General features: G+C 57.2%; 12 protein-coding genes across 12 annotated transcripts, besides 15 other annotated features; all 12 read right to left on the bottom strand.

Moving 5' to 3' along the window:
• Window positions 1–173: 173 nt before the first annotated feature.
• Window positions 174–746, bottom strand: Tco025E_03554 (uncharacterized protein; the record flags this gene model as incomplete). Its single annotated transcript, XM_029370472.1, has 1 exon — window positions 174–746. The coding sequence occupies one exon, from the start codon at window positions 744–746 to the stop codon at window positions 174–176; it is 573 nt and encodes a 190-aa protein (XP_029229413.1).
• A 386-nt stretch (window positions 747–1,132) lies between these two features.
• On the bottom strand, window positions 1,133–4,153 carry Tco025E_03553 (uncharacterized protein; the record flags this gene model as incomplete). The annotated part of the gene is made up of 1 exon (XM_029370471.1): window positions 1,133–4,153. One exon carries the CDS (start codon window positions 4,151–4,153, stop codon window positions 1,133–1,135), a length of 3,021 nt encoding a protein of 1,006 aa, XP_029229412.1.
• A 56-nt stretch (window positions 4,154–4,209) lies between these two features.
• Window positions 4,210–4,230: a microsatellite.
• Window positions 4,231–4,829: 599 nt separating this feature from the next.
• Tco025E_03552 (uncharacterized protein) lies at window positions 4,830–6,470 on the bottom strand (the record flags this gene model as incomplete). Its single annotated transcript, XM_029370470.1, has 1 exon — window positions 4,830–6,470. The coding sequence occupies one exon, from the start codon at window positions 6,468–6,470 to the stop codon at window positions 4,830–4,832; it is 1,641 nt and encodes a 546-aa protein (XP_029229411.1).
• A 144-nt stretch (window positions 6,471–6,614) lies between these two features.
• Window positions 6,615–6,642: a microsatellite.
• A 258-nt stretch (window positions 6,643–6,900) lies between these two features.
• Window positions 6,901–6,943: a sequence feature (A-rich).
• Window positions 6,944–7,012: 69 nt separating this feature from the next.
• Tco025E_03551 (uncharacterized protein) lies at window positions 7,013–7,807 on the bottom strand (the record flags this gene model as incomplete). The annotated part of the gene is made up of 1 exon (XM_029370469.1): window positions 7,013–7,807. The coding sequence occupies one exon, from the start codon at window positions 7,805–7,807 to the stop codon at window positions 7,013–7,015; it is 795 nt and encodes a 264-aa protein (XP_029229410.1).
• Window positions 7,808–7,812: 5 nt separating this feature from the next.
• Window positions 7,813–7,841: a microsatellite.
• Window positions 7,842–8,023: 182 nt separating this feature from the next.
• Window positions 8,024–8,048: a microsatellite.
• A 139-nt stretch (window positions 8,049–8,187) lies between these two features.
• Window positions 8,188–8,808, bottom strand: Tco025E_03550 (uncharacterized protein; the record flags this gene model as incomplete). Its single annotated transcript, XM_029370468.1, has 1 exon — window positions 8,188–8,808. The coding sequence occupies one exon, from the start codon at window positions 8,806–8,808 to the stop codon at window positions 8,188–8,190; it is 621 nt and encodes a 206-aa protein (XP_029229409.1).
• A 271-nt stretch (window positions 8,809–9,079) lies between these two features.
• Window positions 9,080–9,106: a microsatellite.
• Window positions 9,107–9,335: 229 nt separating this feature from the next.
• Tco025E_03549 (activating signal cointegrator 1 complex subunit 3) lies at window positions 9,336–15,692 on the bottom strand (the record flags this gene model as incomplete). Its single annotated transcript, XM_029370467.1, has 1 exon — window positions 9,336–15,692. The coding sequence occupies one exon, from the start codon at window positions 15,690–15,692 to the stop codon at window positions 9,336–9,338; it is 6,357 nt and encodes a 2,118-aa protein (XP_029229408.1).
• Window positions 15,693–15,834: 142 nt separating this feature from the next.
• Window positions 15,835–15,867: a microsatellite.
• A 174-nt stretch (window positions 15,868–16,041) lies between these two features.
• Window positions 16,042–17,340, bottom strand: Tco025E_03548 (uncharacterized protein; the record flags this gene model as incomplete). The annotated part of the gene is made up of 1 exon (XM_029370466.1): window positions 16,042–17,340. The coding sequence occupies one exon, from the start codon at window positions 17,338–17,340 to the stop codon at window positions 16,042–16,044; it is 1,299 nt and encodes a 432-aa protein (XP_029229407.1).
• A 174-nt stretch (window positions 17,341–17,514) lies between these two features.
• Window positions 17,515–17,591: a microsatellite.
• A 256-nt stretch (window positions 17,592–17,847) lies between these two features.
• Window positions 17,848–18,723, bottom strand: Tco025E_03547 (uncharacterized protein; the record flags this gene model as incomplete). Its single annotated transcript, XM_029370465.1, has 1 exon — window positions 17,848–18,723. One exon carries the CDS (start codon window positions 18,721–18,723, stop codon window positions 17,848–17,850), a length of 876 nt encoding a protein of 291 aa, XP_029229406.1.
• Window positions 18,724–19,189: 466 nt separating this feature from the next.
• Window positions 19,190–20,002, bottom strand: Tco025E_03546 (uncharacterized protein; the record flags this gene model as incomplete). Its single annotated transcript, XM_029370464.1, has 1 exon — window positions 19,190–20,002. The coding sequence occupies one exon, from the start codon at window positions 20,000–20,002 to the stop codon at window positions 19,190–19,192; it is 813 nt and encodes a 270-aa protein (XP_029229405.1).
• A 61-nt stretch (window positions 20,003–20,063) lies between these two features.
• Window positions 20,064–20,118: a microsatellite.
• A 212-nt stretch (window positions 20,119–20,330) lies between these two features.
• Window positions 20,331–20,369: a microsatellite.
• Window positions 20,370–20,401: 32 nt separating this feature from the next.
• On the bottom strand, window positions 20,402–22,123 carry Tco025E_03545 (uncharacterized protein; the record flags this gene model as incomplete). The annotated part of the gene is made up of 1 exon (XM_029370463.1): window positions 20,402–22,123. The coding sequence occupies one exon, from the start codon at window positions 22,121–22,123 to the stop codon at window positions 20,402–20,404; it is 1,722 nt and encodes a 573-aa protein (XP_029229404.1).
• Window positions 22,124–22,618: 495 nt separating this feature from the next.
• Window positions 22,619–22,650: a microsatellite.
• Window positions 22,651–22,777: 127 nt separating this feature from the next.
• Window positions 22,778–22,832: a microsatellite.
• A 189-nt stretch (window positions 22,833–23,021) lies between these two features.
• Window positions 23,022–23,102: a microsatellite.
• Window positions 23,103–23,417: 315 nt separating this feature from the next.
• Window positions 23,418–23,456: a sequence feature (A-rich).
• Window positions 23,457–23,600: 144 nt separating this feature from the next.
• Tco025E_03544 (uncharacterized protein) lies at window positions 23,601–25,154 on the bottom strand (the record flags this gene model as incomplete). The annotated part of the gene is made up of 1 exon (XM_029370462.1): window positions 23,601–25,154. The coding sequence occupies one exon, from the start codon at window positions 25,152–25,154 to the stop codon at window positions 23,601–23,603; it is 1,554 nt and encodes a 517-aa protein (XP_029229403.1).
• Window positions 25,155–25,926: 772 nt separating this feature from the next.
• Window positions 25,927–25,950: a microsatellite.
• Window positions 25,951–25,983: 33 nt separating this feature from the next.
• Window positions 25,984–26,322, bottom strand: Tco025E_03543 (ferric reductase; the record flags this gene model as incomplete). Its single annotated transcript, XM_029370461.1, has 1 exon — window positions 25,984–26,322. The coding sequence occupies one exon, from the start codon at window positions 26,320–26,322 to the stop codon at window positions 25,984–25,986; it is 339 nt and encodes a 112-aa protein (XP_029229402.1).
• Between the last annotated feature and the right edge of the window lie 49 nt (window positions 26,323–26,371).

Raw genomic sequence — 26,371 nt, 5'->3', positions numbered from 1 at the left:
ACGCAAGCAAACAACATGAAACACAGACACGCCCCGGGCAAATAACAGAGGTGTGACAAAAAGGAGTACTAGACAGAGGGCGAAGACCACCCCTCGTTCCTTTTGGGCGGGGGCTTCCTTTTTGGATTCGTGTTGCAGTTGCTTTTTCGCCCTTTCTCTCAAGGTGCCGCCGACTACATCATATCATCCAATGGTTCTACCTCTCCCTGAGTGGCGGTGCGCTTCGCCACCAAATTCATCGGATTGCCCTGGCGTGAGTCACGCAGACGCGCGGCATTGTCAATGTAACGCTGCTGCTCCCACGCCGCCTCCAACAGGTCCCACAGGCGCCACGTCACCGCCGCCGCCATTGGGCCGAGGGGCAAAAACATGCGGTTGTGGTAAATGGTGAGATAAAACCCCATCGCCGTTGCCACCGACGAGATGCCAGTCAGGCCGAACAAACTCCACTGGTAAAAGTACACACCCCACGAAGCGCTGGAGTGCTCTCGCAGCAGCCGTGTCGAGCTACCCTTTGAGACGTTCTCCACCGGATCACCAGCAGGATTGGAAATCACCAGCACGTTACCCCCGGTCTCCTTCAGGCGCTGGGCACGGCGCTTATACTGCGTTTGGAAAGCAAAATCGTCGAGCACGGAAAACATGGCAGCGCGCCGCACCTCCTCATAGGTGAGCTTCACCGATGTCGCACGCTTGATCACAGGCGCGGGAGGTGCGCTGACACTCAGTGACGCAGGTTGCTGCATGCTCGACTAACGACAACTAATTGCTATCACACAGATGGACTCTGTTCTGGTGGGGGGAAAAGCAAAACGAAACTAAAAAAAAAGACACATGGACCGACATGGGATGCAAAGCGCAACAAAATGTTCCCTCCAACACCCATTTCCCCCATTTCATGCTTCGCTTTTATGCTCCTTTTCATTTGTGAATTCGTGAAGAAAAAAGAAAAACAGAGTTGGTGGGGGGGGGGGGGGACGTTGTGTCGGTCTGCCCTAACGCAAGCGCATAGAGTGGCAGCGCAAGCGTGCATCACACAAGTCTGTTTCTGACGCGGCGATGCTAATCCGCACCACGAAACAAACAACACTAGAAATAAAATAAATAAAATAAAACTTAAGAACTGTACGGATTACGGGGAGAAGCCCGTTTCCCCCGCCGCCTCCAGAGAGGATGAAGCGCGACTCGGGCCTCCCCCACCGTTCGGGGGCATCATGCTGGGGGGCAGCGTGCTTCTTCTTCCCGCCATCCCCAGCGGCGGCTGCTGCTCCTGCTGACTTACTTTTGGGGCAGGGATGTTATCGCAGCCCGTCACCTCCTGGAGGACGTCGGCGGAGGGACACGGTGAGTACTTCCCAAAAGAGAGCGGACGGCCAGCGTGCGGCGGCTCTTTTGGGGGCGGCTGTCGTCGCTGCTGCCCCTCCGCTTCCGCCTCAGCCGCAGCAGTCGTCTCTACACGGCTCTGCTCAATGGCCAGTTGATATTGCTTCTGCGCCAACGCCGTCTGCTCCGCGGTAATTTGCTGTTGCAGTGCATCGTGTTCTGCCTTCTGCGTCAGCGCCGCCTGCAGCTCCCTCTTGAGCAGCTCCACCTCCTCCTGCATTTCCTCGCGGCGGGCGCGAAACAGATCCTTGTCGTGATTTATTAGCTCCCTCATCGCCGCCATCTTCGCAATCTCCGTTCCCACGGCGGCCCGCCGCGCCGTCGCCGCTTCCTCCGCTACCACGAGGCTAAGTAGTTGCTCACACATCTGAATCCAACGCGACTCCGTCTCGCGCTGCCTCGCGAAGACGTCGGCATTTTCCTTCTCCATCGCGTGAAAGAGACGACGCCGCTGGGCGCGCACTTTCGCCCGCTCCTCCATAATCGCCCGGTTGCGCTCCGCGAGTCGCTGCATTATTTCTGTCGTTGTGCTGGCCGTCGGGAGGTGTGTGCGTGCGGCGGTGGGGGCAAGCGGAGCGGTGGGACCTGCAGGAGTCAGCATCACCTCATGGCCCCACTGCAGCAGCTCCCGCTGCTCCCTCTCCCACGCCATGCGGAGGAGTTCAACGCTCGCAAGGTGAGACTCCCGCGCCAAGCGTTGCTGTCGCACAGCCTGCACGTCCTCCTGGAGGTTGGCAGCGATGTGTTCCCGCAGCTCGCCACATCTTTGACGCGTTGCCGATAGTTCACTCTGTCGGCTTTGCACCTCTTGCAGTAAGGCCACGACGGTGGCCTCTTTCTCCTGCAACGCCATACGCAAGAAAACCTCCTCATCTGTCAGGAACAAGTGGCCCTCTCCCTCGACGCGGTGTGCCTGGTTCCACATCAGCTGCTCGCGGAGAAGTTGCTGCACAGACGACTCCAATTGGCGCACTTTGCTGGCGATGGACTCCGCCCTCGCTGTGCACATGCCCTGCGCCACCTGCTTCTGCAGCGCCGCACCGTCGCCATTCCAAACCTCATTGCTGTCGTCTTCTTTGGCCCCGTCGTTGCCCATCCGCAGCATTCGCTCCAGCTGCCTCTGCAGCGTCTCCTCCTCAGATTGCTGGAGCCTCTCCGTGACAGCCCGCTCCACTTGACAGCGGTTCTCCAAGTCGGCTCGCTGGCTTTTTGCCGCAAGCGTGTCACTCTCATGCACCGCGGCGGCTTTTCGCTGCAGACACTCGGCAGACTCCAATGCAAGCTGTTCGAAGCGCCGTGCGGCTGCTTCCATCTTCGCCGCCACCTCTCGCGTGCGTGACTCCAAACGCTGCCTGGCGTTCAAACGCAGTTGCTCCGTAGCTTGCTGCAATCCCTGTCGCAGGGCAGCCATGCTGCGTGATCGCAACTCTGTACGACGCTGGAAAAACTCGCGATAGCGCCGCAGGAAGTCTTGCATGAACTCCCCGAGATCCTCCTTGCGCCTGACAGCATCCTGCAAGTACGCCAATTCGTGCACCTTACGCACCTCTCCGGCAACATCCCTGGTTTCCTGGTGAAGAAACTGCACCACGCCGCTTGCAAGGGACTCCAGTCGCTCATCATGATGTCGTCGAATCAGTCGGAGAGCGGCCTTCATCTTGGCCTCAACACCGCTATCGCTATCAGTACTAATTGTGTGACTCTCCTCTGCTGCAGTATCCATGCCGCCAGAATCACCCCCATCTGCAGCGGACTTCTTTTCACTCCTCGTCTCTTCTTCTGCCAGGGCTAGGAAGATGCCCTGCTCATCATATCTATGTTGCTGCAGCAGTAACTCACGCTGCTGGGACAGCCGATCTATTCTGACCTTGGCATCTTCTACCGCTGTCGTGAGGGCGCGCAACTGGGCCCCATAGCGCTCCTTCTCCGCCGCCGTCACCTCCTCCTGCTGTCGTTGCAGCAGCTCGGGGGTGCGCTCACTTATCTCCATCAGACGTCGTTGGTGGTACGAGTCATACTGGCGCCGCTCGCTGACGACGCGGCTCTCGCTGGAGGCGAGTTCCGTCTGCTTCTCGATGATCTTTGTCTCCAGCTCCGTTAACTCGGTGTCCGCCCGTAGTTGCAGGGTGTCGAGCATACCATGCATGTGATCAAGCTCCATCGCAACAGCGTCCAGCGAGGAGAGAAGATCACGTCGCTGTGTCTGCCGCTTCATCTCCGCGTCCTCCACGTGCTCCTGCGGAGGCGCGGCAGCCGCAGTGTTTGCGTACTGGCTTCGCCCTGAAGCCAGCACCGCTGACGACGTCGTCTTCTCAAGAAAGGCGAGCGGATCTTCGTCGTCGCCGTCATTCCGTGCAGCCGCAACCGCGTCGTGTCGGCCGCTCCCACCCACAAATGTCACCAACGACGCACCCCGTGAGCTCATCACAGTCGCACTTGTGCGCGTGGCCGGGGGAGGGATGTCATCTACCTCCCACGGCATGGGCTCTTCTTTTACCGCCGCCGTGGAAGCTGGTGCTTTTGCCACTGTCGAAAATGCAGACGCCGGCGGTGCTTGTCGCCCCAGGCCTTTAGGGGACACGACGCCGCGTCTGCCTGCGCGGCCCTCCACAAACGCGCTCGAGAAGCTGCCGGTTGCCGCTGACAGCGTTGATGCCCCGCTCGGTGGTGGTGGTGGTGGTTGTGACCGACGACGCTGCTCAGCAGAGAATTCCGCCATGACAGCGTCAATGGACTTTAAATCGCCCGCGAAAGGATCGTCAAAGTTCATCTCCTCCCATTGACTGAGCAAAAAAAAAAGAACAAAAGCAAAGCAGAAGAAGCGGTACACACACACACACACAGACATCTTGGAGTGGAGGCAAGAGAAGAGAATGATCATGTACCTGGATGCACACCTACTTCCGTACAATACACAGTGAGACCACTGCAAAGTACATGGTGTGCCTACATGTCTGATGTGCAGAAAGAGAGTAGCGTATGCGTCGAACACACATAGCCAGAGAAACGACTCCTGTGTCCAGTAAAGCACACTTGACACTATAATACATATCCTTACATGGAACTTTATGCATATATATGTATGCATGCATTACGACTGCACACCACGTTTCACTGAGATTTTTTGTCGTTGTTGTCTCACGTTTTTTTTTTACCCCCTCTCGTTTTGTTTCGCATTCGTCGGCTCCACTTGCGGCGGCGACCATCCTCGTCAGAGAAGCACGCCGTCGGTGTGAGTGCGTGAGGAGGCAAGAAAACTTCTGAGCAACGCAACATACGAGAGAGAGGGGAGGGGAAAAAAAAAACAAAAACGTCAAATTAAATCAGAGGAAGTAAGACTCAACAACAAAAAAAAAGACATGACCGTGAGAGGAAAAAAACGGAGGGGGAAGAAGACCCAAGGAATATCATGCATCCGTGAGCTCACTCCACGCAGGCAGAGGCGCCTAGGCCTCCATCGGTGTCGGTTCCCGCTTCGCCGCATGGCCCCCTGGCAGCCTTTGGTAGCATGTCTGGTTGATGAAGAAGAGGAGCGCCTTGATGATCTTCTCCTTGTCTTCCCACGACAGGTCGCTCAGGTACACCCCCTCACCGCCCTCACCGAGGTTGATGAAGACGCCGTTGCTGCTACTCGTGGCATCGCGCGTCGGCCTTGCGCTACCGCCACCCCGCCGCCGCGGTGCCGCTCCAGGGGGCGGTGACGGCACCGCCACAGAGGACGAGGGCCGCGTCGACGAAGCAACCGTTGTGTTCACGGCCACAGCAGAAGGTGTGGCGCTGGCTAAGCCCATGGCAGGAGCACTTACCGGCGACTCCGTTAGGAAGGTTGTGCCCTTCACCGCCACAGGGGAGGGCACCCGCATCCCTGCCGCCGGCGGAGTCTGCTGCTGCTTCTGCGGGTGGACGCCGCTGCCGCCGTCGGCGGCGGGGAGGGATGGCAGCTGCACCGGGGGGCCCAATGGTGGCCGTCGCGGCGCCCTCGACCGCATCCGCCGCACGTCTTCGAGCGCCACGTAAAAAAACCTCTCAAGGTCAGAGCGCTGGTCCACTATGGTCGAGGCAACGTGGCGCAGTCGCTGCAGCTCAACGCGGTGTGACTGCAGCGAGCTGCGCGTCTCGGCAAGCGTCTTTTCCAAGTTTTGTATCTGTGTCTCGTACTGGCGCGAGAGCTCGTCCCGGATCGCTTGTTTCTCTTGTATCAGCTCCTTCACGCGCCGCTCTAACCGCTGCGTTTTTACCTCAGACTCCCGTGCGCGACGATTGCCCAGCACAATGCGTCGCAGTGCCTCCTCGCAGGCGTGTTGGTGCAGCTCCCCCTTCCGCCTGACATCGGCACACTCCGTGTTCTTCACCGTCGTGAGTTGCACCAGTTCCTCAATTTCCTGTGTCAGCCGAACCCGCTCGTACTGCAGCGACTCATGGTCCTCTAGCAGCGCCTTGGACTTCGCCTCTAGTAGTCTTTCGGACTCCTTCTCCACCTGCGTCTTGAACGATTCCCGCATCATCTCCTCCAGCGCAACTAGCCGCATCTTGCGGTCCACAGTTTGAAAACGCAGTGCGGCAATCTCGCCGTCGTGGCGTGTTCGCATGTCCTCAATCTCGTCGTGCAGCCGCTGCAGCTCAAGCCGGTGCCGCTCCCGCTCATGCACCTGCTGCGCGGCCGCCTTCAATTCTGTCTGCAGTCGCTGGACAATGGCGGCGTACTGCGTCATCTGCGCATCCCGCTCCTCTAAAATATGCTCGTACTGGTGTCGCAGAGCCTCCTCCGCCTCCGCACTCTCCGCGAGAAGACGCTCAATCTCGCCCCGCTGCTCGCTTACCTCCGCCTCCGCGCACTGCAGCTTCTCCTTCAGGTGCTGCACCACCTTGATCGAGTCGGACTCGTGCTCCTCCAGCTGATTCCGCAGCAAAACATTCTCACGTGACATGGTTTCACACCGTTTCGAATAGTCTGCCATGGCAGACTTTGTGAGGCGCAGGTCAACGTTAGCAAAGGTGGAGGCAACCACGTCGCCCAGCGGCGCCACGCTTCCGCGCCGCGTGGGAGAGGAAGGATTGTTCCCCCGGCGGTTGGCACGACCAAACATTGGTCGTGCTCGCGGCGGCATTGCAAGAAGTGTGATGAAAAATAGACCACTTTGTGTGCTTGTGTGTATGAGTCGGTGGGTGGGACGGCCCAATGCGACTGTGTAACTGTCAATGCGACCGCCTTCTTACCACGATGGGCAAGAACTCACACACACACACACAAAAACACACGTAGGAGAGAACGTGGTTAAAGGCACGGAAGACGAAGAAAAACCATGGGAGAGGGGAAGCAAACAACAATGAGCTGTCATGACCCAGTTCTATGCAAGAGTTTAATAACAAAAAAAAAGGACTGCGCCCGTGCCGATCCATTAGTCCCGTTACAGTTGTAGAGTATTAAATGTTGCCTGAGTTGTGTCGCTAAGCATTCAACGCGTATGAGTTTGGCTTTGACATTCATTGTTTTACTCCTGCGCCTAATTCCCACTCTTGTTTGTTTGCTTGTCTTTTTAGTTTTCTTTTTCTTCTTTTTATTCTTCTTCTCCCTGCAGGATGCCCCCCACCCCCCACTCACCCCAAAGTCGTCTAGCGCCTCCGCACATCAGTCCTTCTTCCCCTCCTCGTCGTCCTCGCCCTCTTCCTCGTCGTCCCCCTGCATCCACCGGCGCTCCTGCTCAAGACGCTCCTTCGACCGCTGCTCACTGCGCTGCACGAAGGGGTTCATCGGACTCTTCTGCCACATCTCCCACAGCAACTCATCGTACTGCGTGCGGCGCAGCCTGGGTTTCTCCTCACGCAGCGTGGGAAGGTGCTCCTCGCAGAACTGCCGGTAGAGAACGCGTGCACGTTTGCCGATGTGGCGATCCTCCGTCACAGACGCAGCCCCCGTCTGCATGCCAGACTGCAACGCTGAGAGCGCCTCCGTGACGCCACCGGTTGCCTTTATCTCGCCGCTGCTGTTCCTAGCCTCCTTCCTCGCCGCCCGGTTTGGATTGCTCTCCGGCAGTGAGGCCTCCGCATTATCGACGAGAGCCCCTGGTTGCCGCCGGCGCTCATTCTCCTTTCCCTTGTCGTAGTCGCTGAGCAGCTTTGACAGGTCCTTTTGAATCTGCCGCCGTGAAACTTTCTGCGGCACCTTCTGGCCCAACTCCTGCTCCTCCCGCTCCAGTTGCTCCTTCCGCTCCGCCCGCGCCTCCTCCTGCCTCCGCGCCTTCTCCTCCGTCTCCTGCTGCTTGGCAAGCCTCTTCAGCTGCCTTGGATCATCCTCCACCCACTTGGCGTCCTCCATCGTCTGCTCACGCACCGCCTTCGTCTTCGCCTGGCGCTCCTGATCGCGCTCGCGAGCCTCCGCCGCGTGGCGGTTCGTGAACTTATTCGACTTGGGTCCGCTCGGCATCGAATCACACACACGCACACAGACACACACTACAGGAAGTGAAAAGGAGAGAAGCAGCAAAGAGCAGAAGCGCAGTTGCTGCGGCGTCAATAATAAAAAAGAACACAGCAGGGAAACACCCGCCATGCATCACACACAACCACAGCCAAACAACGGGGAAGTACCGTGTCGCTTTTTTCATCCCTTCCTTTCCCACATCGCTTTTTCGTGCGTGGCTATATATATATATGTATATATATATTTTCGTTGGTTGGCTGGCGAGCGCGGCGCCGACGGTGTGACGCAAAGCCCCTTGACAAGGCCCACCCCCCTCTCCTCCACACACAGCCTCCACACACACACGCACCGCGTCCACCTTGGCAAGCATTCCACGCTTTGCCTCACTCCAGACGGACGCCTGCAATGCAATCGTTGCGCATGACGGGACGCAGGCGCAGCCCGCGCGACGCACCGGCGCAGCAGCCCTCCGCGATGACGCGCACCAGCTGCACGCCCTCCTCCTCGCTGCGGTACCCCAAGGACCGCCGTTTTAGTAACGTTCGCGAGACGTTCTCAAGAGGAAGCAGCAAAGCCGCTCCGCCCACCGGGAATGCGCACAGCACCGCAAGCCTGCCAATGTCGACGCTGCCACGGTTCAACTCCGGCACTTCGTGACCGTCGTGCATGTGCATCGAATGCACAACATCGTCTATGCAGCAACGGGCACTTGCGTCCCTTTCCGAGGCGTCCAGGAAACTCGTGTGTATACCCGTCACATCAACAATGCGGCGACCACGCAACGCCGCCGGCGCAGCAGAGCCCATCCTCACAAGAACGTCCCCGGCGCGGAGCGGCGGCGGCGACAACGAACCGCCGGGTGGTGCACCGTGGGAGGAAGTTGCCTTCCCGAAGCGCCGCTCATAATACGTGTTTCCGAGAAAACTCATCGGTGTCCGCTGACCGTAGCTGCGCTCCCTGCAGTCCCCGACGGCAGTGTACACAAGTGGGCCACTTGGCGTCATCCGCCTTCCCCAAAAACACCTGCCGGTGAGCAAAGGCTTAGCGGACATGGGGGCCACTGCGAACGCCGTTGCTGCCAACTGCCGCCGCCGCTGTTCGGCAGGCCGAGGGGAAGCCCACGACAGCCGAGCTACTTGATGTTGTTTTGAGGCCGTGCAGCGAGACCACCAGCAAGGAAAAAAAAAATAACAAGTGAAGACGCCGGTCGTCTAATGACAAAGTCAGGAGGAAAAAAAAAAACGGACCACGCACCGACGCCGAAAGCGAAGGGAAAGGGAGGGAGGGAGGGAGGGAGGGAGGAAGTAAAGCAAAAGAAAAAAAACGCCGAGCGTTTTCCTTCATTACAGCGCTTCTCCACGCAGTCGTGTGGCATTTATATACCTCCGCTCCAAAGCCCCGCCCTGGTTTACTCCGCTCATTGCCGCCGCGCAACCCCCATCCCCCCCGCATCTCCTCAGCACCCTCCCCCCAGCTTCGTGCTTCTCGTCCGCCTCCTCCTGTCCCGCCCTGCTTGTCCTCCCGGTTTGCGCTACCCGCCCCCGTCGGGTCGCGCGTCGGTGGGCAGCGGCACGCTGAAGGTGTACTGCTGGTCAAGTCCCACGTACGAGTCGCACACGAGGTACAGGCTGAGAGCCACCGCACCGCCCTCTGCAAACTCGGCCCAGTCGTCGTCCCAGTCGAAATGCAAAGTCGCCTCCACGCGATTCGCCAGTCGGTTGACGCGCTTCAAGGCGATTAACTCCCCTGTCTTCTCATAACCCACCACGAGCCAGTACTGCTCGTCCTTCGGCTTCGTAAAGTGTGGGGCAACGACATGTTTGGTTTGCAGGGAAAGACGTGTGAGGTGCACCGTCAACGCGTATTCCGCAGCGGCAGCCACTCCTGCCCCAGCTCCCAAGTGTTCCTCAGCACCGTTCTTCGAACTCGACGCGAGCATTCGCGAGAGACGCAGTCGCACCTCAATGAGAGGGAACCCGCGTACAGCCGCCATCGCCTCACGGAGCTGCGTTGCACTCAAACCACAGTCGTCGCGCAGCACCGCTTGTAGTGTTTGCACTGCGGCAAATGAACTATTCGCAACTTGAGCCGCGTGTTCAAGGTTGCCGCAACGTGCGGCAATCGTGGGAAGCATCGCCGCCGTGACATGCGGTATCTGAAGCAGAGTGCTGGAGTGCCACCACAGGCCCTGCACGATGCACTGCAGCAACGACATGCAGCGTAGCGCGGCGTACAGGTGCCCGTTGTTTGAGGTAATGTCAACCATCGCCTGCACTACACGCACGGCGTTGTCAAGAGCCGACTTCAGGTCCGTGTAGTAATCCGAGACGGGCAAAGTGGCCCGCTCGAAATGCGCCTGGAAAAGCAGAAACGTCTTCACATGGGGTGACTCCGCGTTGTTTGGATTGATTGGCAGTGGCAAGGATTCACTGAGCATCAGGTTGAGTTTGTCCTCATTGTGCCGCACAGGCATCTCATTAAACTCCTCCGCCTCACACAGCGCCTTCAGCACATCAAAGTGCGAGCTGTCAGCATGAATGTGGTGGTCAAAGTAACGGACTGTCTTGTGTGAGAGGTAATAGTAAGAGCATAGCCTGCCGAGGACAGTGCAGGTCAACGCGTCCGGGTCTTTTTCACCGTCACTGTCAGCGGCATTTGCCCCCTTACGATCCTCCTCCTCCTCCGCCTCCTCCTCAGGCGAGGCGATGCAGCCACAGTCCTCAAGCTCGTCCAAAACGTTGGCGATAAGGTTGGAGATAAAAATTGTGACCGCCTTCGGCGAGCGATCCTCCACGCCGTAGTACGACGGGTTCTTCACGAGTCGACGGAAGAGGTACGTCCACGTCAAGTAGTCCACGGCGTCCTGTCGAGACGCGATTGTTCCAGCCACAACCTCGGCGTTGATGTGTACATGCAACTGTTGATGCAGCGCACTCTCCACCGGAAAGGGATCGTAGAGAAACTTGCGGTAGAAACCTTTTTTGGGCTCGTGGCACAACACCTGTGCGATTCCCTCATCATCGTACTGTGGACGGCCCGCTCGACCAATCATTTGCAGCACGTCTGTGATAGGGTAGTCCACGTAGCTCTTGTCCTTCCCGTCGTAGTACTCTGTGCCCTTCACCACGACCATGTGTGCGGGGAAGTTGACGCCCCACGCAAGCGTCGACGTCGCCACTAGAATCTGCAACTTCCCAAGAAGAAAGGCGTTTTCCACCTCCGTGCGGTCTCCCTCCAGGAGGCCGGCGTGATGAATGCCAATACCAAACTGCATGCAGTGCTTCACGTTGACGTCGCTGATCTTCTCGGTGAGTGCGGTAACCTCCTCCACGTCCATGCGCACAAACTTGGCCGTGTTTTGCTCCATCAACAGAAATCCAATGAGAGCCATTGCCGTCAGTCGCGTCTGCCGCCGCGAGGAGACAAACACAATAACAGGCTTGTTGGGGCTCTTCTCACATATCGCATTATACACTGGCTTGTTCATCGCCGCCATGCGAGGACAGTATTGGCTGCCGTGGTGACCAGATATGTACACACGCATTGGCACCGGCCGCACAGAAGGGTCAAAGTTAAACACCGCCCATCTCTCTTGGATGCCAAGCCAAGAACTGAGATCGGCCGGGTTCGCCACGGCGGTGGAGAGACCAACGAGACGGATGGGTGCCTTACGATGCCAGCCAATGTATCGCATGCGGCTGACGATCACCTCAAGAATTGGGCCACGGTCAGAGCCAAGCATGTGAATCTCGTCAAAGACCACCAGACGAACCGCCGTCACGTAGCGGCGCACCTGCCAATTGCGCGAGAGACCGTCCCACTTCTCGGGCGTTGTGCATAAAATGTCCGCCCGCACCAAGGCGGCGATGTCGGGGTTGACGTCACCGGAGAGCTCCAACACACGTCGACCGAGACGCCGATCAAATCGTGCGGTCCAGTCTCGCACCCGCTCCTTCACAAGCGCCTTCAGCGGGGCAATATACACAATCTTCGACCCGGGGGGACACTTCTCAAAGACGCGCAGCATCGCCATCTCCGCCGCCACAGTCTTGCCACTACCCGTCGGAGCTCCAAGGAAAATACTGCTGTCCGTGTGAAAGAAGGCGTGAAACACTTGCGTTTGCACCGCATTAAACTGTGGGAATTTTTCGTAAATGGCTTGGTAGGCTTCTGGAATCACTTCACGACGGAGAGGCGCGAGAGGCAGCAGCCGCGTCGTCACTTGCGTATCCTCCGGCAGGTGCAGGTGCCCGATAGAAAACGTGAAATCCTCCTGGCTGCCGAGCCAACGGTCACTGTAAAAGCGTACCGAGTACATCTCGTACTCGGGAACAATTGGAACCGAGAGGTCGACGATGACCGGCAAGCCCATCTCCACCTCTTTCCGCTTCAGCAAGACCATCTCATGGTGGAAGATGAAATTGTTGTCCTGGTCCTCAACGAAGAGCCAGAACTGCTCCACGGAGCCGTGATGACGGCTGTTCCAGGTGAAGGTCGGGGTGATGGTTATCTTCACACGAAGAATTGTGCGTGTGATGGGCTGAACATCAACGCTGAGGTTCACGGCGGGAAACGACGCCACCAACCCGGCGATCACGCTACCCATGCGTTGGTTGTGCACCAACGACCCAATCTCACGCGCTGTCAGCTCCTCCAGCAGCATCATGCTCGGTCGCTTCTGCTCAAGGTGCCTCTGGACGGCATCTGTGAAGTCCACGTTGAACTGTCTCAGGGGGTGCTCAAACTCCCAGCAACGCCGCTCCATGCACTTGCAAAGGGTCAGAAACACGGCCGTGGTCAAGGGATGTCCGCGCTGCGTCTCAATCTCAAACAGTGCCCTCGAAATACGAGGCACATTTTGCACCACATAGTTGACGTCCGAGGCCAAGGAATGCATATCAACGTGAATCCGACTAATGTAGGCCTTCATGAGGGTTGTTACCTTCCACTCGACGCTTGTCTCATCAGTGCTTTCGCCGACAATCGCGTAGCGCTGCACCTGCTTGGGCAGCATGGAGTGTATCTTTTGCAACTCGTCAAGCTCCTCCTGTCGTACACGCAACTGCGAAAACTCACTTGCGGAAGCGATGACATCCATGGCCGCACCCATATCCAGGCTATCGATCCATGTCTCATCTGGTCGCCGCAGCTTTTGGTTAAATGTCGCAATAGTCTCATGTGAAATGTAATAATGGCTTGCGATGCGTCCTAGTTCTGTCGTATCAACCGCACCTGTCTGTTGGTTGTAGCGAATCATACCAGTATTCGCCAGCTCCTCCGCAACCTTACTTACGAGTTCGTAGCGCACGGTTTTGAGCTTCGGATCGCGGCGCACGGCTGCGATTTTCAAGCCGTACATGAGCGGATTCACCCGCAGCCGCTGCCACATGTACGTGTACTCCAACCACCTGGAGCCCTCCACAATGGAGGAGATGGTTCCGGCGTGGATTTCCGCATTGAGGTGGTCGGCAAGATTTTTCTGCAGTTGGCTTTCAATGGGAAGCGCGTTGGCCAGCAGGCGAAGGTAGTGCCCCACGTCCTTCTCGTCCGACACAATAATGCCGTGGCCGCTTGTGTCGTACTGCGGTCGACCTGCGCGGCCAAAGATCTGCATCACGTCAAGGACGGAGATGGGAACAAGACCCCCACGACTTGGGTCATACAAACGGGTCCCGCGAATGATAACGGTGTGTGCTGGCAGATTCACGCCCCATGCAAGGGTGCTGGTGCAGACAAGCACCTTTATGAACCTGTCGCGGAACAAGCCCTCCGTCGTGGTGCGGTCGTGTCTAATCAGACCGGCGTGGTGAACGCCAAAGCCGGCCGAGAAGAGACTTGTGAGGTCGCGGCCTTGCAGGCTGCAGCCCCGCTTCACCGCCTCACTCGGCAAGGTGCCGCTCGGTTTAAACAAACTGTCCTGGGCGTGTTTCGTCGCCTCCCCGACAAAGTACTTGGCAAGCCCAACGGTTTGCTTCCGCGAGTGTACAAACACCATCACTTGGTGTCCCTCACGCACATTTCTTACCACCTCCGTGTACGCAAGCCAATCTAGCTGCTGCTCCTTGTCTTTTGCGCCGGTGTGCAGGCCAAGAAACGTCTGCTCAAGTGGTACTGGGCGGTATTCAGGCCCAAACACCTTGAGTCCTTCCTCGAGATCGACCTGCAAAAAGTTGGCTACATCCTTGTAGTTTGGCAGCGTCGCAGAGAGGCCAACAAGGCGCGTCGGCTGCCGTTGGTCTGCATGCAGTTCATCCTGACGCAGGGTCCTAGCAACAATGGCCTCCAACACAGGACCGCGGTCTTCATTTAGCAAATGAATCTCGTCAATAATAATCAGTCGGACCTGTTGAACAAAGTCTTCGTTGCTTTGCTTGCGCGTGATGACATCCCACTTCTCTGGTGTGGTTACAATCACCTGCGTCTGGGCGATCTCTCGCTTGGTCAGCTGCATGTCGCCCGTGAGCTCCCGCACCACCATGGCAAATGGTGCCAAACGGCGTGAGAAATTCTCTACCATCTCTTGTGCAAGTGCCTTCATGGGGGCAATAAATATTATTTTGAAGTCACGATTCAACGTCCCTTCCTCAAAGTGTTCCTGAATGCAGCGCAGCATCACCAGCAGGGCACAAATCGTCTTGCCCGCGCCCGTCGGGGCACACACAAGCATGTTCTGCGACGTGTAAAAGGCTGTTCGAAAGAGCGTGGTCTGAATGGTGTTGAGGTGCGTGACGCTGAGAAAGGCCGCGTGTGTCCACGCCGGCAGGGATGTGGCAACGCACACGCGCTCAGTCACAGGCATCACCTTCTGGGCAGGTGGAGGGACATGAATGCGGAGGTGGTCCTTCTTCTGCGTCACAGTGAACCCGCTGGCCATGGAAGAGCCAGTGACGCTAAGATCACGCTTAAAGATCTGATCCAACTCCGACTCCCGCATGAGCTGTCGATACCGCTGTGTCATGTGCGCCAGCCAACGCTGATCCACCGTTTCCCCATTGCGCGCAAACTCCACCTCCCGCATCGCTGAGCGCTGCTTCGCTGTCTTCACAAAACGAAGTGCTAGTGCGTGTTGTGGAGAGGTGGAGGAACTGTTTCGGGCGTCCGGCCCGTCATCGTCGTCCTCCAGAGTGCAGAACTCCTCCAGGAGACGCAGAAAGATGTCACGCGGTCGGTGCATGACGCACTGGAGGAGGTCGTAGTGCTCGTCGCCAAGGGTCTGCAGCAGTTCGTCAATGGCACGCACCCGCGCCGCATCTCGTTGCTTCTCTGTGTCACACGCCGTGACCTTGTCAAGGGCATTCAGAATAATTTGCGTCATGCTCTCATCAAAGCAGACGTATATTTGCGACACTATATCGTCCACGCTCGAGAGCAGCATATCCAGCGGAACCTTGCGGCTCTCCTGGTATGCGGAGCGTCCCACACTTCCCACGCGATCGCCACGTGGTGAAATGGGTTCTCCAGAATGCGACACCACCGTGATGGTCTGCTGCCGCTGCATGAACTGCCCAACAAAGGAACTTGTGCGCCGCTGCTTCTCCGTGTCAGCCATGACCGTCAACACATCCTCCAGCAGGCTTGTCGCGTAGGTGCTGGGACGTCGTTGATGAGAGCAGCTTGCGTACATGCCCTCCAGTCGACGCAGGGCGGCCTGAGCGTCGTGGCCCCAACTGTTCATGATAGTCGGCTTTTTCCGGCGCGGAGCCGCTTCCTTCTGGGGCTTATTTTCCCTGTCGCCACGGCGATGGCCCCTCGCCGCGCCACTCGCGGCGTTGCCGTCGCCGTCGTTGTAGGCCGACCAGCAGGCCGTGCAGTACCACTTGTTGTCCCCGGGATCCTCGGCACCCTCGTCGTACGACTTGCATTGCTGGCACAAATTCCTCCGGGGCATGGCATTCGAGGCCTCCAGCGACGAAGCCCTTGAAAAACAAAGACAAAAAAAAATGTGAAGGTGGAAACACAAAAAACACCTGCTACCCTCCCGCTTGTCCAAAAAAGGCACGACACGACAACCTTTAAGCTGCTCAGCAATGAGAGAAGAGAAGTGAAGAAAGAATGAAGAAAAGGGTAACGGCATATTCTTTTTTTTTTTTTGTCTTCAAGCAAGAACTGTTCAGATGAGTTTTTTTTTTTTTTCAGTCTCGCTTTGGTGTTGCCCTTGTCGTGCGCATATAGATAGGTATATGTATATATTTATGTGTGCATACTGTCACCTCTTGTGGCGACTGCCCGCTGCCAAACTAACTGTACTGCAGGAGAATAGTTGTCTGCAGGTGCTCTGTTGACCCCGCCATCGCCACGCACCACGACTTCTCTGACCCCTTGCGAGGTCTCCGCGCCTCCGGTGCCTCGTCGTCGAGGGTGCAGTAATAATCATTCACACGCGAGAGGGCGGTGAGGCTGCAGTACGGGGCGGAAACTCGGTTGTCCAAGCTGTGGTGCCTGGGGCAGCAGTGCTTCACCGCCATCGCCACCGCCTCCGCGTGTGTCACCATCATAATACGGGTTGGTGGCAACAGCACCGCACCCTCCTCGCGTGCCGCTGCCACAGCTGACCTCATCGCTGATTGATGCACAAATCTCCGAGGCAGACGTCTTGCCTCCTGCGCTTCGGCCTCTTTAACGCACATGGGCACGCCAGCGGCCTCCCCTGCGCTGGCGTCAAAACGCACTTGAATCGCCTCCCCAACTCGGCGCAGCATATGCGTCGGGTTCTCTGGGTAATTTATACCCGTGAGGTCGCTGCTGATGCTGCCAAAAACACGCTGCGCCGCACCATCCTCCGCGCACGCTTTCCTGCGCAACGACTGCCGCATCGAGGCAGAGGTCCAGACAGGGAAGGCAGGCTTCTGTGCCCACCGCTCCTCAAGCACCGTCAGCCATCGCGCGGTCATGGCATCGTCAATGTCGTCCTCCGTGCCGCCCCCAGCGGAGCGAAAAAAGGCCCCCAGAGACGTACACAACGTCTCCCAGTGCGGCCTAAAGGTGATCGTGTCTGTGGTGAAGAAATACCTGCCGCCCAACCTCGGTGGACGGGAAAACAACTTTGCGGAGTGCCATTCTGACAACAGGGGATCGACAAACAAGGCAAGCTTCCCGTCAAAGCCGACGATGTTCACAATGAGAGCTGTCTCGATGCAACGGTGAAAAGGGGAAACGAGCAGCAACGAGAGCATTCCTAACGCCCGCTGCCGCACCTTACCATGCCTTCGCTTCCGCAAAAACGTGAGCCCTGTTTCAAGGGCCTGCCGTCGACCGGCGGCGGAAAGCGGGGGATCGGTGTCTGGTAGCTGCGAGATGGCCCGCCACGCCCGATCCACGTGGTCCAGCCGCTCCCCATGACGCAGCAAGAGCAGTTGATCCATAAATGCAACGGATTCCCGCCGCTGCTGCTGCTGCCTTGTGAGCCGCCGCTTAGAGGCCTGCGCGTGTTGCACGCTCGTCATGAAGACGACAGCGCCAATCTCAATGTCGGGTGGGGGAGGAAGCGGTGCGGCTCCGCCCGGGCCGGAGGGATTCGGAGCACCACCGGCCCGCATGCTGCACAGCGCGCGAAGCAGCCATACGAGCGCCGCTCCAAGCACGACTGCCCCGCACGCCTGGGTCAGAAGCGAGACAGAGAAGGCCAGGTCCCGAGCGCTGGGTGCGCCATTGCGCGTCGACGGCAAGAAGAAGGAACGAAGCCCAAAAGAAGAAGAGGCAGGGGGGGGGGGAAATAATAACAATAATAACCATCAAGTGAAACGTAGCAAAAAAAAAAAATGAACGCAAAACAAAACAAAATAAAAAAGGCAAGAGTTAGAACGGACAACACATTGCCTCTGTGCATCCACACAAAAACAAGGTGGAAAACCCAAAACCACACGCACTCCTCGCATTCTCTCACCTTTTTTTTCTCTATATCACTCCTCCGCTCGTCCTGGTTTGACCTCTCACGAGAGCTTCGACGCAGGGAGGTACAAAGAAATAAAGAGGCAGAGGAAGAGGGAAGAGAAAGAACACTGTGCAAGTGTGCCCGTGCAGTAACTAATGACACTTCAAGAGAACTACTTTGGGGACACTTCCAGTTGCTTTTTCTGAAGCTCCTCCCGAAGTTGGCCATACATTTGCATGAGCAGATCATGTTGGGCGGCAATAACTAAAAGCTTTTGCTTGGCTTCCGCACCCTCTTCTTCCACGCGGCGGAGTCGCTCAATCTCAACGGCCTGTCGCACCAACTCCCGCTCCACACGTCTCCGGCTGCCGCGACAGACGTCACTGACCGAGTCGGCAGAATCCACTGAAAACAAGGGTCGCACTATGCTACTGTGGCTAGCATCAAAGGAGGGCGTTGAATGTCTTGCAGTCTCCCCCATCCCCGCGCCAGGAATCGGGGTTACTGCGCCAATGTTGTTGCTGTTGCTGTTGCTGGAGCTGGCGCTGTCCACCCGCCTTCGCGCCTCCTCCAACGCAACTGTCAGCTGCTCCTTCATTGCTTCTGCCTGGGAGGCGCGCTCCAGAGCGTGTTCCAAAGCCCGTTGGGCCCGTGAATGTTTCCCCCTGCTCTGCTGCAGTTCCTCTTCGACAGCGAGCCTCTCGTTCTGCAGTAGCTGCATCTCACTCTGCATATCGGTTAGTCGTTGTGTGAAGTGTTTCTTCTCGGATTCCCGCCCCCGCTCCATCGCGGAAAACTCCCCTTTCCAGTACTCCACCTCCTCCATCAGGCGCTTCTTCTGCCGCTCCACGTCGTCCAACGCGGCCCGGAGCTCGCGAAGGGGCGCCAAGGCGGAACGTTCATTGTCTGTGAGCCGCATCTCTGCTTGAGACGTGCGACGATTCGCCTGAATGAGTTTACTTTCCAGTTCCTGAATTCGATGCTCGTACTCCGCCTGGTTTTGTTGCAATGATGATACAAGGGCCTCCTTCTCCCGCTGGAGAGACATCAGCGTGCCTGACGTGTTCTCCCTCTGAAACTTCAGCTCCGACTTTTGCTCAGAGAGTTCCCTCTCGTGCCGTGCCACCAGCTCCGCGTGGCTCTGCTCGGCGCAGGAGAGCTGCTGCTGCAGCAGCCGCACCTTGCCCTCTTGCTCCTTCAGAAGCGCACTAAGCTCCGCCGCACGCCGCCTCGCCTTCTCACTGTCGGCGTGAAAGGCCGCTGTACGCTGCTGGAGCTCCTCCTCCTTCCGCGCAGACTCAGCGAGCCTCTGCTCCAACGCCTCCAGCCGAGTTTCCACCCGCGTCTTCTTCTCTTACAGCGACTTGTACCGCTCGCGCTCCCTCCCCAGCTCGCTGGAGAGCTCCAAGCCCTCCCGTTCCAGGGCCTCCAGCTTCTGCGGGTCCGCCAGAACGGCGTTCTTCTTAAGTTGATGAAAACTATTCAACTGTTTTTCCAGCATCCTTATACGAAGCTCAAGTCGGTTTTTCTCCTCCCGCAAAAGCCGTGACACCTCCATCTCGTCCGCTAGCAGCTGCTGGAACCGCAGCAGCTGCTCCTCGCCTCCGCCGCCTGTCACTGGGGGGGTGTTTGACTCCACTGAGATGTGGTGCTGCGCCGTGCTGAGCAATGGAGTGGGCAGCCTCGAGGGTCACCGCAGCACGCCCCGCTGTATCTGGAGTTAACTGCGGCGCAGCCGCCGCCGCCGCCGTGGCCCCTCCTCCTTCCTCTCCTGCTGTCGTCCTTGATGTTGCTGTTGCTACCGGAGATGCGGCAGTCTCCACAGGCTCCACCGATTGCAACGGTGACCGTTCGGGTGGAATTGGCCCCGCTTCGGTGCCCTCAACAGCCGCCAGGACGGAGCCGGTAGGTTCTTCTGCGGGTGTGGCCGAGGTTCCGCACAGCGCGCTCTTTACGTCACACGACGCGTGCGTCGTCGTTGCCGCCAGCGTCTTTCTCTCCCGCAGAGGTGGCTGTAGCTCCATCGCCTCGTTGCTAGAGGTGGAAAGGTTCGTTACGAGACTTCCTTGCCACAGCTCGGGCGACGCTGGCGGCTGCGAAAGCGCATTGCCGACAACGTCCGCCCCTTGTCCGCTTGCCGCTTCTTTCCCGGTCAGCTTCGTGCCCTCCGCTTGCAAACGCGTGTCCTCTTCCTTTCGCGCCTCCTCTTCCTCCTCCTCTTCCTCTTCCTCTTCCTCTTCTCCGTAGACGCCGCCTATGGCCTGCTCCGCGAGTCCGGAGACATCGTCAAGCTTCTTGTGTATCTGGTCCAGCCACGACCCCCACATGGCGACGCAGCCTACCAGCCGGTGAGTCGAGCGAAGAAAAGTTCCCGATTCCACCAGGTGAAAACAAAAACAAAAATAAATAAATAAGAAATGGCACAAATAAAATAAGAAATAAAATTACATCGAACATGTGATGCTTTGCGCACACGAAGCGCGGCACCAATCACTGCACCCACACACCACCACCACCCCCCAAGAGCTTCATGGCCAAACCCGTGGACGCGTAAAAGTACAGAAAGATGTGCAGCCACTCTCCCATCACCACGCGGCGGCAGTCTCCGCCGTCGCCACCCACGACAGATACGGCTTCTCCCACCTAAATTTGCGGTGTCTGTTGTCGTTGTTGTTCTTTCATCTTTTCTCTGTTTGTTTCTCTCTCTCCCTTTGCGGCCTCCCCACCTACCTGCTGACGCTTGCTGGCCAGTAGTCTTCCTTCCGCTGCTCCCCCTCGTTCTCCAAGTCGGTTGATGAAGGCAAATACGACAACTCCTCCTCGTTCGGCCTGTGGGCCTGCCACGCGGGCGCCTCGGGTGGCGCCCCCGCTGGTCTCTCCCCACCCATCGCCGCCATCGAGCGGCATTCCCGTCGGGTTTCCAGCTCCGCTGGCCGCTGACGGCGCACATCGCGGACGCAGCGTTCAAGTGCGGCCCACAGCTTGAACCAGTCGCAGAAAAAGCCAAAGCAGCCTCTCCCCTCCGTGAGGTCGCCCTGGCGTACCCAGCGACTGCGGAGTTTGGCGTACTCCCTGACCGACAAAATGAAGTGCAGAGCGAAGAGCAGGAGGGCCGCAAATAGAATAACAAGGAAAGGCATGTGGTAGGACGTAGCTGTGGCAAGCAGGGCAATCCCCCATGCATTTTGTAGAAAAAGTAGCGGGAAGGACGTCAGTGTGTCGTACATCACAACCGCCTTCTGTAGCATCGAGTTCAAGGTGCCGGGTGGCTGGCTGCCCGTCTGCATCATGTACAGATCATAGTACACCAAGAGACATGGAGCGAAAGGAGTGAGCGGGGCAAACCACAAAAACCACAACGCACTGGAAATCGGCTCGGCCCGAAGCTGCGAGCGCCCAAGAATGACTGCAAAATAGGAGTAGGCGGCCGACAAGAAGAGATTTGACATGAGAAACTGTACCAACGTCAAGGAGCCAAGCAAGACATCCCCAGCCACCCAATACCCGCAGCAGAGGGCAAAGTTTAAGCCGTAGACCGCAAGGCGCAACATGGCGTGAAACAAAACTTCACAATGACGATGACGCAGCAGCACCAGCAGGAGCGCCAGCAGGTAGAAAAACGGGAGACAACAGTATAGGGTAACTGCGTCAGGAAAAGGGAACATGCGGCCAAGGGCGCTTTGCCAAGAAAGTGCCTCCATCACAAGGCCAATGCAACTCCCGAGATAACCCACAAAGAAGAGTGTTAACAGCATGGCGGTTGTTCCTGGTGGCAGCTCATACCGAAATAGGACCACCGTGGTGACCAACAACAGTGCCGCTCCTGTAAAAACCGTTGCCGGAATCCATGCGTACCATCTATGAATAGATCCTTGGCGATTCGTGAGTAAAAGCAGGTAAACCACGCAGCTGGGTGGAGCCTTAAAGAAGGCCGGCCAACGCAAATCCCTCGTTGAGAAACTGAGGGAGTACGTCGTGGATTGCCCGACGCCCACCGGAAGAAAATGAATCACCTTCTCATTGTACTGAAGCGTGAGCTCTACCTGCGACGGCGTCGGGCACGACGCGTTAAGGCTGGTGACGGCAAGGGCGATCACACGCGCCGCAGTCGCCACGGTGCCGTCCATTGCCGCCTTCAGCGGGTTCCAGTAGAACAGGCATTCATTCACGGCGTGAAAAAGCGGGTTCAACTCAAACAGCACCACGCCGCTTGGGTTCACCCCCGCCTCGGAACGCACAATGTCCTCTACTTCTCTACTCACAGAGACGCGTCCAAAGCGCAGCTTAGGATCCGCAAGACGCGCGAGTGGGCCCCACGCAAGCGGCCGGAAGGACCACAGCGGGCCAACCACCCACTGGCTGTCCGCTGGAATAGTCGAGCCGCACGCCGCCTCCACCACGGCGAGCTCCGCCGCCCCCACAGACGCAAGCGGTGACGCAGCCATCATAAACAACAGTGTCGATAGAAACAAAAAAGGGAAAAGCCGCCCACCCCGCGTCGGTCGCCGCTTCCTCAGTGGCATGCTCCCGCCCAGCTACACACTGAATCTCTCCCGCCCTGCCTGAATGTGCGAAAAATAATTAACGGAGCAGCAGAGAAACAGAAGCAAGCAAACTTACGTGCGCATACGCAAAGGCGTGTGTGCCTGGGCCTGCGAAAAAAAAAGTGGGGCAGCTGGGGTTATAGTTGGAAAAAATGCTTGCCAGACAACAGTTCCCTCCGCCTCGGAGCCGGCAAACAGCCCTCCCACCCACAACCGCCACCCCAGCTATTGTTTCCTCACCAGAGAAAGAGAAGAAGAAAAAACAACAAAGAAACAATAGGAGCAAAATCAAGAAGGAAACAACCGACGTCAAGCAGCAGCACAGACAACACAAAGAAAAAAAGGTAACGGTACACACAGACCAGTTTATTCACAGAAAAGCTATATATATATATATGTAGAAAGAGAGAAAGAGAGAGAGAGTGAGTGAGGAAAAGATAAGAACGAGTAGGAAATAGAAAAAAAAAGGACAAAAAGAACTCTCTTCTTGGAGCATAGCAAACGACGCAATTGATATAGTCATATAAGATGCATATGAACTGGACAAAGACAACGCACATATATGCTACATACACACTTATGGATATATCGATATATATATATATATATATATCTTCCAAGGCGCTTCGAGCACATGCCTTCATAAGGCATGCGGACGCAACGATCTTGCAAACTCCCCAATACTTCACCGCGCCTGCTGATTTGCGCCCTACTACCTGCTGTCGTTGTTCGCGAGAAGGATCTCACAATTTCGCATTCCATTTTCACGCAGAGAACAAAAAAAAAGAAGACTGAACTGTCCTAACAATAAAAAGCAAAAATGAAAACATAAAAAAAAATCTGCGAGTTCAAGCTAAAGTAAGAAGTAAAAACAAAAACAAAATTGCGCAAAACGCAAAGTGATGCCACAATCACGAACTGCGTTGCACAGGCAAGCCTGCCTACATCCTCTCCCAGGCCACAGTACTCCGGCAGCCACACACCTACATACACGCAGAAACACATCGGAGAAAGCATCATCGCCATCTTTCGTCACCTTGCACTTTGTGGCACGCGGGACGCCCACACCTCCCAGAGCCACGCCAGCAAGAGAGAAACAGAGCGGGAGGAGACGCAGCAGCATCTGCCACGCAGTGCAACCGCGTTCCTCCTCTGCATTTTGGTGTTCCCCCCCCCTCCCCCATGCTGAGGTGTTGCGTTTTTGTTTTTGTTTTTTTTCGTTTTTCTTTTTTTTGTTATCATCCCCCCATCCCCTCTTTGTGTTGTTATTTACTCCTTGTCAATCTTAGCACACTGTGCGGGTCTTTCATTGCTCGAGATGGGGCATCGCTGCAAAACTCTACAAAAAAAAAGACGGGCCGTCTCACACCGCGTAGAAACTTTAACGTAGGTGAAAGCTCTTCTTCCTGCGGCCCAATATGTCAAGGTGGTCGATCTTGATGCCCTCACCGGGGAAGTACGGCTTCCGCTCCCGCTGCAGCGGCGGCTTGAGCCTGCCGCGCGCACGCTTAATCTCATCCTTGGCGTCGCCCTTAAGACGCTGATGCGCCTTTACCACCGCCGGCTCAAAGGCCTTGAGGGCGGCCACAAACTCCGTCTCCGTGAGGGTGTCCAGCAAAGCGCCGATGTAATCTACGAGCGCCATCGCAAAGGCGACCTCGGAGGCGGGCGCAGACATCGAATCGTTGTGGTCGCCATTACTTTCACCCTTTGGATTTGCCGCAGAATTGGCGTCCACCGCCTCTGCTTCGTCCATTTCCGCCGCGGCAAACTCGTCGCACTGATCCATGGTGAGGGAGGGGACGAGAAAGTTCAGGATGCTTGAGTGCAGAACCGCCTTGTCGCGGCAGTCGAACCCGGCCTCCCGCACCTTCCTGCGTGCCTCGTAGGTGAGAACACGCGGACCCGCCGGATCGTGTTTGATGCCGGTGGAAAAGAAAATCCAGAGACGGTCCAGGGTGTCACGGAGCCCAGAGACGCCCATATTGCGAAGCGAGGCCTGCATCAATTCCTGCAAAAGGCAAACACGCTCTTTGCGTTGAAGTCGATAGGACAACTCCTGCTCGCGGGTAAAGTAAAGCGATTTTTCCCCGCTGTTAAACGCCTCCGCGCAAAGGCGCAGGCGCGTCAGCACTTCATGTGAGCGGAAACAGCACCACCGTTTTATAATGACGTCGCCAACCGTACGCACATCCAACACTGGCGTGGATCGCGGCGGCGACTTTGTCGTGGCCGCACCTTTCGTAGGCCCATTCCCCGCGGGCTCCGTCGCCGCGGCACTCCCAAGCAGCGGGGCCCTGTCCTGCCAATCGCTCACAAGCCAGTAGCGAAAGGCCTCCAACCAGCGCGCGTCGGATGTGAGGTTGACCCACACGTACTGGGAGTGCTTTGGGATGATGCGGCACGAACCCGTGAGAGTTGGGGTGGCAGGCAGCTCAACATCCGCGTGCACATCCTCCACCACCTCGGCGCTCTTCTGCCGCACAACGTGGTAGCGAAGGCTCAGCACCGGGCACGGCGTCGCACTCTCCGCGGCCTCCATCGCCTCCTGCGCCGCCGCCTCCGGATTTTCAAGCGGATTGGTCAGCGTCAGGGCGATCACCTCCTCCACCTTCCCCTTCGCCGAGAGCGACACCCGCTGCGCGCCGTAGAACATGACATACGGCTCCATCCGCCGCGTCGTCTCCTCCACCTCCACCACCAACACGGCGCCCTCCAGCCCCAGCGGCAGCTCAAAGTCCACACCCGCACTGTAAAAGGGAGCATTGGAATTCTCCTGCAGCCCAGTAGTAAACACATCGCCCAGGGCCTCCGTTAGATCGCTCTTGTACAGCATCACTCGCACCCGCGTGGAGCACGCGCACGGGTCGTCCTCCGTCTGCGGATAATTCCGCCCACGCAACACATCTACGTGAAGCAAAACCGTCTGCGACATTCGTCACCTACTAAAGCAGCTCGACCACGACACAGTTCTTTTTTTTTTTTTTTCTCTCTCACTCTTTAAGGAAAAAGAAAAATATGTGCACTTGTAACGCAGACTGTGTGTGAGTGTCCAAGTGCGCACACGCCCCCCACCGCCAAAGTTTATCCGTGCAAAAAGGCAAAGCGGAAGGCAAGTGCGTACCAAATAACCACACCAAAGGCGTCATCGCAACAAATCCGCAAGCCGCAGGTAGAACGAGCTACAAGCGACATAAACACTCCCGCAAAACACAAGTCGACATCCTACAATTTAAGAAAAAGCCAGAAAGCGATAACAAAACAAAAACGAACTATCCTAAAAATAACAAAATCCTTACAAAACTACAATCACACATCACACAACAAACGAAAGTTGAATAATACAAAAAACACCTACACCCAGACCACAATTACGCCGCCGGAACCTCAACAGGCGGTGGCGAGGTGGCCACCCGCAGAAACGCAGGCCCCCACCAGCTGGTTCCGCCTCTTTTTTTGGGCTGCGTGGAAAATAATCGCGTCCAATTCGTGACATGTCGCCCTTTACTCTCCCAAAAAGCGAAAACACGGCGGAACGACGCCGGCCACGCAAAAACCACGCACACACAGTTCCATTTTGGCAGTCATTACAGTTGGGTGAGAGTTTTTTGCGGTTGTAATTAGTATGCTACACTTCCTAGAAACAGTTGTCGAAGTTGTACTCACCCGCCCCATGTCAGTGCACTGGCCATTGCACTGACGGCCAGAAGAAAAAAACAAAAACAAAAAAACTTAGCACCTCCTCTCCCTGCTACACCACCCTTCTAAAGGTTGAAACTCTCCTCGCGGAAGTTTGCCCCAAGCGCCAGTGCTGCGTCCCTCGCGCTTCGCACCAGGCCAGCCGGGCCACACGCAAACACCAACACCGAGCGGGGATCCGCGTCGCCGACGACGAAGGGGACCTCAGCGGCGGCGTCGAGTCGCCCCGCCGTCACAGCAACCTCCGTCTGGGAAACACTGCCGCACGCCGCGCCCCCTGTCACAAACAGGCGCAGCGCAGGAACCGCGGCAGCGGGGCTCACCGAGCACGCGGCAACCTCGCGCTCCAACGGGTCGGCATTCACCAAGGAGTCCTCTTTGCTGTCACTCCACAGGTACGACATCATCGACACCAGGGCGGCGTCGCGGACAGACCACAGCAGCGTCACGGCA

Source organism: Trypanosoma conorhini, assembly GCF_003719485.1.
Source record: "Trypanosoma conorhini strain 025E chromosome Unknown Tco_14.4_contig_00163, whole genome shotgun sequence".
NCBI classification, from domain to species: Eukaryota; Euglenozoa; class Kinetoplastea; order Trypanosomatida; family Trypanosomatidae; genus Trypanosoma; species Trypanosoma conorhini.
This window is presented reverse-complemented; position numbering and strand designations above follow the sequence as displayed.